Source organism: Apteryx mantelli, chromosome 3 (genome assembly GCF_036417845.1).
Source record: "Apteryx mantelli isolate bAptMan1 chromosome 3, bAptMan1.hap1, whole genome shotgun sequence".
NCBI lineage: Eukaryota > Metazoa > Chordata > Aves > Apterygiformes > Apterygidae > Apteryx > Apteryx mantelli.
In genome coordinates, this window is record NC_089980.1 from 112,551,604 (window position 1) to 112,564,214 (window position 12,611).

At 38.9% G+C, this 12,611-nt stretch overlaps 1 protein-coding gene across 1 annotated transcript in view; it reads right to left on the reverse strand.

Moving 5' to 3' along the window:
- Positions 1–1,363: 1,363 nt before the first annotated feature.
- The window catches only part of MLIP (muscular LMNA interacting protein), a 70,937-nt gene continuing 59,689 nt past the window's right edge, over positions 1,364–12,611 (reverse strand). Inside the window, 2 exon segments of the mRNA XM_067294600.1 lie at positions 1,364–1,594; positions 3,091–3,144. Of these exon segments, the coding sequence (XP_067150701.1) occupies positions 1,364–1,594; positions 3,091–3,144 (285 nt within the window).

Below are 12,611 nucleotides of genomic sequence, written 5' to 3' on the forward strand. Positions count from 1 at the left end.
AAGGATGAGAGATGGGAATCTACTTTCCTCTATCTTATTATTAAAAATAGGAAAAACAGCTGCATCAACAGAGGCTGCAACTACTCAGGCTGCAACAAACATATATCAAAAAAGCTTGGCTATATGTAGTGTAGACTACCTATATTTGTGCTTTGTTTCTGAAAGACATACGAGCATATGTATAGGACAGCATGTTTTAAAAGTTTGTCTTTTAAATTGAAACAGGCGTGTAAAGGGAGTTAGAGGGAAACTGCAGATATTCACCTAAGTATCCCAGCACTCTAAAAGATATATACATTTTAGAATGCCTGATGTAGAGCAAATCTGTTTCATCTCAACAGCAAATTTAACCTCAAAACTATTTGTTTGTATCTTCCCTCTCATCCCCTCTAATGAAATATCATTACTGAAATAATATTTCAGAAACTTTATGGAAGAGATGGGAAAAATAAACTGTTTATCTGAGAAGCTCAGCAAGGCCAAGTTGTTAATTCTCTAATTTATTTTGTGAAGGCATGTTGGTGCTTATTTTAATAACAATTGTTTTTGAGAGAATCAAGGAGTGATTCTCCAGAGAAGAAGGAAGGAGGTTAGACAGTGTAGAAACAAAATCACAGGATCACAGAATAGCTGTGGTTGGAGAAGGACCTGGGAGTGCTGGTGGACATGAAGTTAACCATGAGCCAGCAATGTGCCCTTGTGGCCAAGAAGGCCAATGGTATCCTGGGGTGCATCAGGAAGAGTGTTGCCAGCAGGTCGAGGGAGGTGATCCTCCCCCTCTACTCAGCCCTGCTGAGGCCACATCTGGAGTACTGCATCCAGTTCTGGGCTCCCCAGTACAAGAGGGATGTGGCACTACTGGAGCAAGTCCAGCGAAAGGCCACAAAGATGATTAGGGGACTGGAGCATCTCTCTTATGAGGAAAGGCTGAGAGAGCTGGGCCTGTTTAGCCTGGAGAAGAGAAGGCTGAGAGGAGATCTTATCAACGTGTACAAGTATCTGAAGGGAGGGTGTCAAGAGGATGGGGCCAGACTCTTTTCAGTGGTGCCCAGTGGCAGGATGCGAGGCAACGGGCACAAACTGAAACACAGACAGTTCCATCTGAACATGAGGAAAAACTTCTTCACTGTGAGGGTGACAGAGCACTGGAACAGGTTGCCCAGAGAGGTTGTGGAGTCTCCTTCTCTGGAGATATTCAAAACCCACCTGGACGCGATCCTGTGCAATGTGCTGTAGGTGACCCTGCTTGAGCAGGGGAGTTGGACCAGATGATCTCCAGAGGTCCCTTCCAACCTCAACCATTCTGTGATTCTGTGATTCTGTGGAAGGGACCTCTGGAGATCATCTGGTCCAACAACCCTGCTCAAGCAGGGTCACCTAGAGCACATTGCACAGGATCCCGTTCCGCTGGGTCTTTAATATCTCCAAGGATGGAGATGCGACAACCTCTCTGGGCAACCTGTTCCAGTGTTCTGTCACCCTCACAGTGAAGAAGGGTTTTCTTGTGTTCAGGTGAAATTTCCTGTGTTTCAGTTGTGCCATTGCAAATAAGTAGAAAAGTCAACGGCAAGGAAGAAGGCAGGGGAGCAAAAGTCTGGGGTGAAGATTCACACAAAAAGAGAGATTAACTAGCTCTGAGTCATTGACTCCCTGCCCATAAAGGCTTGGGGATATGCATGAAAATAAGAGGCCATGTTCATATCTCATATGCTCCTAGTGCAGAAGAGCAGTCCACTGATCCACTGGAAAATCAGATGTCTACTCTTTTTTTGTAAGCTTTTTTCAGCGGAAACCAAGATAAACTTTAAGGATATACTGACAGGGTCTGCCAACAAACTCAAAAGTCAGGCAAACCCTCTGCTTCCAACATGTGAAAGTCTTTCTCTCAAAACTCACTGAGTATTTTTCAAAACAACAAGTCACACATTTGCTACTAGTTATTGGCAAGCACCCATTTATTTAAATACTCATTTTCCTGCTTTTAGCTAGACTAGAATATCATTTTAAAATGATAAACAAAAAATAAGCTGTGTTAATGGATATGTAATTATCATTCATAAAAGTTCCTATTTTTAAACCCATCTAAAAACTTGTGAAATAATATGAGAATGTGCCTGATAACATATGGAGGTCTCAGTAATAAAAATTCATTCTTCTGTTGTAACAGAACACATACTGCTATTATTGGTAGTAAGTTATGCTTTTTTATGTGAATTTCTAAAATAATGCTGAAAAATGTACTTTAACTAAAGATTTTCTATTACATTTCAAAGCCTACCATAAAGAAAATGATAGTTAATTGAATTACATATGCTTATTTCAACACTGAGGCAACAATTCAAATTTATCTTCATGACCCTATAATAAAGAAGACTTGTCTGTGCTAGCAGAACCTTTTTAATTTTTATATGCTCTGTCTCAAGAGAAAATTAGTAACATGTAGCAAATAGCTTTAGCTCTTACTGAGTGAATTATCTAGGACAGTAACCATTTTGGTCCCAGAACTTAGAGATGTAAAAGATGTAGGAAATTGGCCACTGAATTTAAACTTCAAGAAGATTCGATCTATCTTCAAAGTCAAATAAAACTGATACTGAATTTTGATGCTGGGCAAATGCTGTATCTCCATGTGTGTTGTCTTATGTTTTTTCGATAGTCCTTTATGAAATTCTCAGTAACTTATTAGCTTATGTCCTTCTGGTAGTTGTTGTGCCTGGTAGTTCAGATAGAAGCTATACTAGTTGCTGCAAATTGTGGAATATGTGATTTAAATGAGGCTAACTGTATAATTACCGAATACCATCTGTTAATATCCCAAATATTTCAGAAAGCACATACCAGAAAACTGAACTGTGCAACATTAGTGTTTCCTCAAATTCATGCAAACTGCACAGTTTCCAAAACAACACTGGTTTTTTTGTTCATTAGTCTTTAAGAATAATTAATGCTTATCTAGTCCATGCACTAGACCAAAAGCAGATCTGGGAGCTCAGTACATTTTTGTTCATCAACACTACACATGCTATGTAAATAAAAGACAAAGTTAGCTGGCATGCAAATGCTTATACCCTTTCAATGTCAACTGATTACCTCCTCAGAGCTGAGTGTTTCGTTTTCTGGAATAGGCACTATGGGATGACTGGGCTGCCGAGCCAAGATGTCACAGGTTGGAGAGAGCATGAGGTTAAAAACAAGAAAAAAATCAGTTGTCAGTTCAATTTCAGTATAAAATATCATGAGGTTTAATAACAAAAGCCAATACCCCCAGCTGTGCAAAGGATAGTGAGTCAATGACTTCCTATTTGCTTTCAACAGGATTTGCACCCTTACTAGTCTTTTTCTGTATGAAAATCTATTTCAAAGCATGGCCTGTTTTCTGTTTTATCATATACCCAAAATAAAAAGAGTGAAGGAAGAAGAAATCATTTACTAATTTGAAGGAAACATCTCAAATCAAAATCACTGCAACGTAAAGTGAAAATCACAGCCTATATACACATATAGGAGACAATGTGCCTCAAGTTATTTAAAATTGTAGTCATATTTCCACCACTTTGAATTTCTGTCTTCTTAAATCCCCCCAAAAGAGTTCTCCTTAATCTTAAATTTCAGAGACATAAATCATACAACCATTTAACTAAAAAATGCTATATAATAGTAATTAGTATGTGTAGAAACGAGTTTTACATCTTGGTGATTTTCCAGTGTTTTTAGTATTATATGATTTGCATCTGAGTAAGGAAGTTTGATGGATGTGACTCAACTGATGAACCACACCAATTTCAACAAGGTTTTAATCACAACACGGGCAAATAGATAAGCCAGAGCTTAAGTAGACAATGTTAAGATCATAGGTTGTGAGGTTTTAATATTCAAACTGAAATAGAGACATCATCTTTTAGAGTAAATGCCTCTGAAAATATTGGGGTTTTGGTATTTTAGAGCTGTGGAAAGAGAAGGCTGGAAGGAGCCAGCATAGCCACCAGTGCAGCCCACAGACCCTGCATCACCTTGCTGCAGCGGCCCAGCCCATCACAACAAGTACAGGAGGTGTTTTACAGCCTCTGTGAAAGATAAATGCCTCATACCCCAACCCAGCATCCTGCAGCTGCTGAGGCTTGGCGATCCTCCATGAGTCACAAAGTTCTAGCAATACCCAGGGACATCTTGACAAGGTTATTTCATGGAAATGAACTATAGAAATGAATTACTTTTTGTCTCACTAGAATATGGCATAGCTGTTTTCCAGGAAGAGCAATAAAGGTTAATCACAAAGAGAAGAGATAATATATTAATCATTTTCTGCTTACTTTCTAAGCTCTCTGAGAAGAACTGTTCACCTCTTGTAAGAAGGAATAGCTCACTGGTCAGGTAGATACCTGAGAAGGCAACAACTGTTTTTCCCAGATTGCATACAGAGCCAATCAATGAAAAATGTGCTTTTACTGTGTTACCTGGTCCTGGCCTTTCTTCCTGGTACTCATTGTCTACTACATCCACCTGAAATGTCTCTCCAAGTCTTGATTCTGCCTTACCTTGTTTCTTGAATATGAGGTCTCAAGTCCCTCCCTAGGCCTGACAAAAATAATGATCTTTTTTGTCCAAGACGTTACTTTGCTTCCTTTATTTTGGTAGTAGCTTATTTTCATACTAAAGAGCCACAAATACCATCATGTATAACAGTCTTCATAGAGAGGGAAAATTATCTCTATTTTTTGGACAGACACTCCTAATACTGATTACTTTGTGAGGCTTAATTGAAAGAAGGCAAGTGAGAGGCAAACAAGGACTTAACTGACTAATGACAGAAAAAAGTCAATACAAGCTTAAGATGGGAGGAAAAACTGAACAATATACAGTCTTCTGAAGTCTGCTTTCACAAGGCTTTTCTCATGTAAAAGCCCTCAAGAATTGTCATATAAGACTCTGTACAGTCTACTAGTTGGGTATTTGGAGACCTGATTTTGCAGTGACATGCATAACAAAGTCACTTCTGGCTAGATTTACAGAAGACTTTAAGTAGTACTTTTGTGAATATAGAGTACATAAGCCCAGTACCGCACTCCTGCTGAAATAATGCTTAGTCCTACAGGTCCCGAAATGGAGGCTGTCTTTTTTTCCTGCAATCTCAGAGCTCTGCCTCTGAGCAGCTGTGCAGGAGCTGAGCAACTTGACCTGGGCATTCAGCTGAGAACATGAAGGCCTCTTCCATGAATTATTTTAATCAAACAACAAAATACTCTGACGTGTAACTCTTGCTGAGGAAGAGGCCCCATGCCTGCCCTTCCACAGCTTAACCAATAGGAGCTACAGGTTCTTATTCCTTCCTCCCTGGTTTTTCTTTATAAATATGATTTTTGTATTCTTAAGTGCACACTACTCCTGTCCCACAAGCAGGATGGAAAACGCTGTCTCAGTCCACTTGCCTTCTGTAGCTCAGCAGGTAAGGGCCTAACCCTCTTGGAAGAAAGGGAGAAGTTTGAACCACTGCAGGCTAAGAAGGGCATTAAACCCAGGTCTCTCACTGCCTGGGCAAGTGTTAAAGGAGGGCATCATCATCTGCCTGCTGTTCTCTGGGCACTGTGCTCAGCTCAGGGTGTTCAGAGGACACTTAACAGAGCTTTTAGCCTAAACCATTAAACTCAGCCTCGTACCTGAATCACAGCAGAACTTAGGCACTTAAACAAAGGGAAAAGATTCCCAGAGTATGAAGGTCATCTCTCTGCAAAGATTTTCAATCAGCCACAGAGTAATCTGCTTAAAAATGCCAGAAATGCAAAATAGGAAGAACGAGGTGGGATTAACAGTTCCTTACTAGACACTGTGTGACTGGTTATTACCCCTCAGAGATGCACAGGAATGTGCCTGTGTCTGCAAGATCTGAAGCGTGAATGCAAGTTATTAGACTATGTACTATGTACTGATGAGTTGTCTTTGTGAGACCTCATCAAGCACTGGCACTGGCAGCCCTCCCTCCTCAAGTCAAAGCAGCTGGTAAGAAGCCCTAAGTTTTTTCTACAAATTTAAAAGGACTGTGTCTGCTTATGGTTGAAGATGAGGACATATTGTTTTTGTAATTTCTATTCCTGTTTCTTTGCCAGTTATAGAATTTGGCATTACTCTTATAAGGTTAATTACTTATTCTTAGTTTTTCCAAATCTTGCCTAGTTTTCTGGTAATGTAACATTTTCTTCACTATTTCTAAGACAGTGAAAGAATAAACTAGGCAAATCCATATTTGTGGCTGTGAAAAATTGTACTGGAGGTGGCAGAATATGCTGACAATACATAAGTATTCACAACATGCAAGTTCAAAGGGTAATTATCTACTTGGCCTAAACATCCTCTTACAGTTTCATCCAAGGCTCAGAAAAGAGATGGTTATATAACATCTTAGTTAGACCTTTGTTCATTTAGCTCTGCAGAGTAATCAGAAAGACATATTTGCCTTTAAAAGGTCAGTTTATCTTTATTGTGCTGTGAATCACAGCTGCCTCTGAATTAATATAAAGCTTTCTGAAGTGTTCTCAATGTAAAACTTTTTCTCAAGTCTAAGTCACTCTCCAGAGGGTCTGAAACCTTTGCTAATTAAGACACAGGTTTAAAACTCTTTGCAACCAGTGAGAGATAATGTACAGAAGAAATAACAATGTTTCAACTATAGTAATAAGAGAACATTCATGCATATACTATTCTTTTGACAAACTTCATTAAGTCTTTAATCCACTTTGAAAATGAATGAGGTACTCTAGACTGTTATGAAACATAGAGTCATTCCTCCTATGATAGGAAAAAAATACTAATTTTTCATTAGTCAAAGACTAAAAGTATTTATTTATACAGGCATAGCAAGCAAACTTTTTGTATAAAACCATTTTATAGCTAACTGCTTTTTCCAAATATAAGCACATGAAAGCTAGGGTATAAATGGTAAAACACCTACAGCAGCGGAACAAGAACTACCTCCAACTAAAGAGAGAAAAAATATAAAATGGAAACAGACAGTTTATAATTATGACATATGTAGTCTCTCTGAAATGACACACTATAAAATCAACTTCAAAGATTCAGTCAGTTAAGCACCCAATTCTTTTGCACCTTTCATCTTGCAATAAAATGAAATATAATGTATAAATGATCACAGCAGAAATCTGAATTGTGCCTTCAGCAATAGAACATACTGTCTGACTCGCAGACCCTTATTATACACTACTGTTTCTGTGCAATTTTAACCTGAAGATTTCAAAACTCTCTCCAGGCATTGATAATTACCTGTACAAGATGGATAATCCCCACACAGACATTATTCCCTCTCATTTTCTCACAGGACAATGCCCACCAGAAGGAGATGTGACAAAATATTTATATCTGCACACTAGGGTTTGCAGGAGTTACAAGGCTTTTCAGTAAGGATTCCTTATCTCAAAGGTAAGTGGCATTGGTGGGAAGTTGGTTGAGATACACAGACCTAGCAGTACATCAGTTTTCCTCGGACTACCCTTCCCCAGGCTGGGTTTTGCTCCTCATGCAAGGCTATACCAAGAGGGAACTGACTGGGGATTTTCTGCCAAAACGATTTTCCAATGAAAAATATTGGTAAGAGAAAAAAAAAATCTGCAAAACATTTTGATTTCTCTTATATTCTCTAATTAGTTACTTAGAAAATTAAAATGAAAAGTTTAATTGTAGGAAATTCTGCCCATAACTGGTACACTGTATTTTCTGATCCCCAAAATGTTTCATTTTGGATGACTTCAGTAAAATATTAAACTGCATTTCACTAGCAGTCTTCTGTTTTGTGGAAATCATGGTAAGAGCCCCTATTTTCTGCTGTAGGCTAACTGAGCTCTGTAGATCCTCATAGAACTTATGCCACTAAAGGTGTTTATGGGGGATGGTGGCCAGGCAGGGTACCAGACCTGTAAGAAAGACTTGAGGCATGAGAATCCTACACTGCACACAAATGGGGTAAGGCAGGAGAGGAGACAAACATCTTCTAATCAAACAGATTGGAAGTATCTGCTTTGGGTTACTTCATATAACCAAAATGGTACATTTTGATTTCAAGAGTATTTAAAATGTTTTCAAATTTTCATCCATATTGGAAAGAAAACAAACATTTCAGAATTTCCAACAATGCAAAAATTTCAAGTCTTTCTCAGCATATTGACCACACACAACTTACTAATGTACTCACAGGAAATGAGTCACTGCTCAGAAGAGACCTAAGCCTCCCTGCCCCAGGGTGCTGCCCTGCTCATTGACTCATAACTATCCAAGAACTTTAGAACTAATTGCTCTCAAATTCCAGGTGGGAGTGTGAAATGGATTTAGCTTTCAGAGCTGAACTCTCCTCCACACATTTTCTTCCCGGCTTAGTTGCAAAACAGAATGAGCCCTGTTTTCTGAGTAAGATTCTAATGATTCTGGTTCTTCATGAATATTCATATATAACTGTCACCTACTATAACTTAACATTTGTATTGAGATTACATTCTGCCTAACTACTAAAATAAGAGCCAGTGTTTAAACAGCAAAAAGAGAAAGTTAGTATTATAATTTATAGTTTATAACATACGACTTCTTCGTCAAATTTCAAAATAGTTTATCCCTCCACCCAAAAAAAAAAAAATCCCTCATGCCTTGAACATCTCTGTAATATAGGTAAATACTGTTTTCTTTAAATCAAGCTGTAAGTACATACTTGGAATTTGACCAAAACTAATTGTATTTTATACATTTTTTAACACAGCTGGAAGTAGAGTTAATTAAGGCCATATTTCAGAGTATACATCATATCAATACTTGCAATAAAAGTTAAGTGAATTCTAATCGCACCAATTTGTCCCTTGAAATACAGAGTTTTCAAAGGTTCATCAACTTTCAATATTTCCTTTTCCTCAGTGCCTCTGAAAAGTTATTTGCAATCTAAAAGAGCAATGGGAAATTCTCTAGAAACATTGTGTTCATTGAGGTCTAACATTATGAATTTTTCCTTTGGAGTTTGTGGGTTTGAATCTGCATCTTTTGTTCACTCTCAGATCTTCAGCAAAAAAGCACAGAAATCCCTCTTTTTTTTCCCCCCACATAAGTCTTCTGTCCACCAAATCGCATCTGACATTTTTCATTCATTAATATATTTCTGCTTTTTTTGTTAATAATAATCTTTAATCTGAGTGGTTTCTTCAAATATTTTGTCTTTTATTTTTATTACTATGTTACAAGAGACAACATTTCCCCAGGCTGCAGCATTCATTTACCAAAGCATTTTTATTAGAGATTAATTTTAACATTTCTATTTTCTACGCTTTATGATTCCCATAGAAATGGAGTTATACCTCTGTGGATTAGGATCCTAGCATTAGGAACAACTTCCAAGCTATGCCAAGTCTGCTCCCATCAGCAACAGGCACTGCACACAATCCCCTTTGTAAACTGACAGTCAGAGACATTGGAAGTCGATGTTAGGAGTGGTGTATTATTTGGGCTGCTGTGTTTCCTTTGGTTGTTCTTCTAGGATGTATGTTTACATATTAATATGAAGATATAGAAGGCTAAGATAAAGACAGTTCAGAGATAAATCATGAGCTGGGTTTGATTTTCTGTTATATTTGATATTGTTTTATATATTAAAAATATATCTGCCTGAAATCCACTACATGTGATCTTCCTAGAAGACCAGACGCAAGCACTGAACTCAAGATTTAAACTAGCTAGAGACTTTTTAGCATGGACAAAAAACATTTTAAGGCACTTTTTGATGTTTGAGATTGGTTTAAGCTGTCCTAGCAGAGATAGCCTATATACACGAGCAGGCAGAAAGCAAAAGAAGCAGCTGTAAGTATTGTTCCCAGAGGAAATCTCCAGACTTCTGGGCCCAGTGTTCACTGGAAAGCACATTTCGATTTCTAAGTTTGGAAAGTGTCTGCTGTGGTTTGCTCCTACTGCGTTCAAGAAAACAACATTTTGTCTGCATGTTTTATAAACGAACAGAATTACACCAAAGAAATACCTGGCTCTTATGATCAACAGCTTCTCCTAATGGAAATAAGATAGCAAGGCTCTCAAAATCGCCCAACTGCCCAGGCCAAAAGGAGCGGTAGGGTAATCAATTCCTTTTTTCCTTTGGAAGAGTTGTCTCTGCATGTAGCAGAGCTCTTTCCAGGCAGTGCAAGACCTGAGATAGTAAGGTACATGCTGTTGTGTCTCCTGTTGAGCCTAAGCTACCTACCTTCATGTTCTGTTGTTAATTTGGTGGTCTTGACGAAAACAATTGATTATCAAGTTATGATCCTTCTGAAGTGCTTTGGGAGAACCACCTTTTTTTAAAGATGTGCTAAGCAAGAACTCTAGAGGCATTTTCTTCAAGCACTGCCAAACTGCGTCCAAAGTCATAAAAATGTTGTGTAAGCATGATGTGATCAAAATAGCTCACTAAACCCAAGCAGTGCCATAAAATAATATACAAAGGAGACATGACACTATTAAGAATTAATATTTTGCCAACTAGGAGGTCCAGTTTGTAGCAGAGCACTAATAAACTGCCTTGTTTGCTTCCAATTTCCTTTTCAACACTAAAGCAATTGTTCTGGATCACAGATAGTAAAAGATTGATCAATCACAATACACCTACACAAGTACAGATGTGGAAATTCAGCATTTAAATATTCAAGATCAAAAGAGAGAAAGAAACTCTCTTCTAGAAATAAAAGCAGCTGGGATGATGTCTGGGGGGGAAGTGCTTTTCCATGGCAACCTTGACAGGCTGCTGCATTCACAGAATGTCAGTTCCCAATATGCTACTATTAATCAGAATACAAACTCCAGCTAGTGGGAGATTGGATGGTGAGGTAAACATCACTGATTCCATTTAAAAAATAATAAAGATTACTTTTAAATATTCTTCATACATATAAGCCTGCAGACCTGCAAAATATTAAGTAAGGCTGAGCCTTCTAACATGACAACACTTACTGATTTTAGCAAGACTCCATTTAGGTGCAAGAAAACAAATGAAATTGGCCTGAGTCCAAATTTGAACACTAAAGAAAACTTGTCCTCTGCAAGCCTGGTCCTGTGACCTTTATTCATATAAGTAAAATCTTATCAGGTTAAAGAAATGGAAAATTTTTTAATGCTTTTCATACCTCTTTGAAAAGGCATATGCCCTCCAATCGATTTTCAAGACTTTGCCGCTAAATATTTAACTGACGGGGATATTTGCGGAGGGACATATCTGAACTGTGCTCAGCCCTTGCTGACAGAAACAGAAAAGGTAGTTTGAAAGTCAATAGGGACTGAGTGCCTGCTGCCAGCTGTGACAGCTACATTGTCTCATCCGCTGCCTTTTTCACTTGAGCAGTTCATTCCTTTTTCCTCCTAAATGACTACCAGATTCCCAAAACCTCATGCTCTTTGCCCTGACAGACACTTAAGATAATTGTGTCTGCATACACTTTAGAGCTTCTGCAACTGATTTGATGGACAGAAATAGTTGTGAAAGTTTCCCTTGACCTAACATCTGGTACATAGTAGATGCTTCAGGTGGAGGCTGTCAGGAGCAGGATCAAGGGCTGATCCTCTCCAGAGGCTCAACAAGGCTAATGGACACTTGCAAAAATGGATGCCTCTGGAAGGCAGCACGTTTGTCAGGCTGCATGTTTTCCTGACTTCTTGCATCACTGTGCAGTAACTCTGCACAGAAGAAGATCAGCTGGCTGGTTACAACAGGATATCTCTCAGATTCAGAGAGAGACAACCTGGCTTCCTTGGCACATCAGGGTATGCACAGTGAACATGCACCCCTGCGGCCTGTCTCCTCTCTCAGGAAGCAATACGGCAAGCAGAGGCTCATTTTCCCTCTCAGGAGAAAGAAGTGCTTTTTCCTTCTGGGGAACCCCAGGAAGCACCAGAAGACACTTTCCTGCTGGGCTGTCTGCTGGTTTCAGCAGCTCTTCTGCCATGCGCACAGTCCTCGTTTAAAGGTTGGAGGGATTCCCAAGAGAAACATGCTTTGGGATTAACTATGGAGATAAACACTATCTCAGGCTCTGTATCACTGCAATAGTGCAAGTCCACCTTTCTGAGGTTTTTTGTCCCAAACAAAAGGATTGGGATAAAATTGTAATATAAACTTCAACTGTGATGTAACTACGTTATTCCAGAAGACAGGAGTCCAGGACTCCTGCATGCTTAAACTGGTCAGTTGAGTAAAAGAAAGAGAAAAAGAAAAAGAAAAAGACAGATACTCAAAGTCCATCATAATAGTTTGACTAGTGACAGCTGTGTCAAAGGCACAGCTTTGTAAGATCTAGGAGTGTAAATAAGATCTTCCATGCCTGATGCCAGGGAGCAGAAGGAGAAGGAGGGAATAAGGGAGATGACAAGACTAGCAAGAACAGAATCAGCTCATTTGAATGAGCAAAATGTTTTTATTTAGCAAGCAAATATTTCAGCAAACAATCTATTTGCAGAGGACAGGAGAGAGCCTTCCCCACTCTTCTGCAGCCAGAAGGACAGACACAACACCTCGGTGCCTGTTGCCTCCTCACATCAAAGCTGAAACCACATTGTGAAATGATCTAGGGCACGGCTTACAGACGGCATTAGTC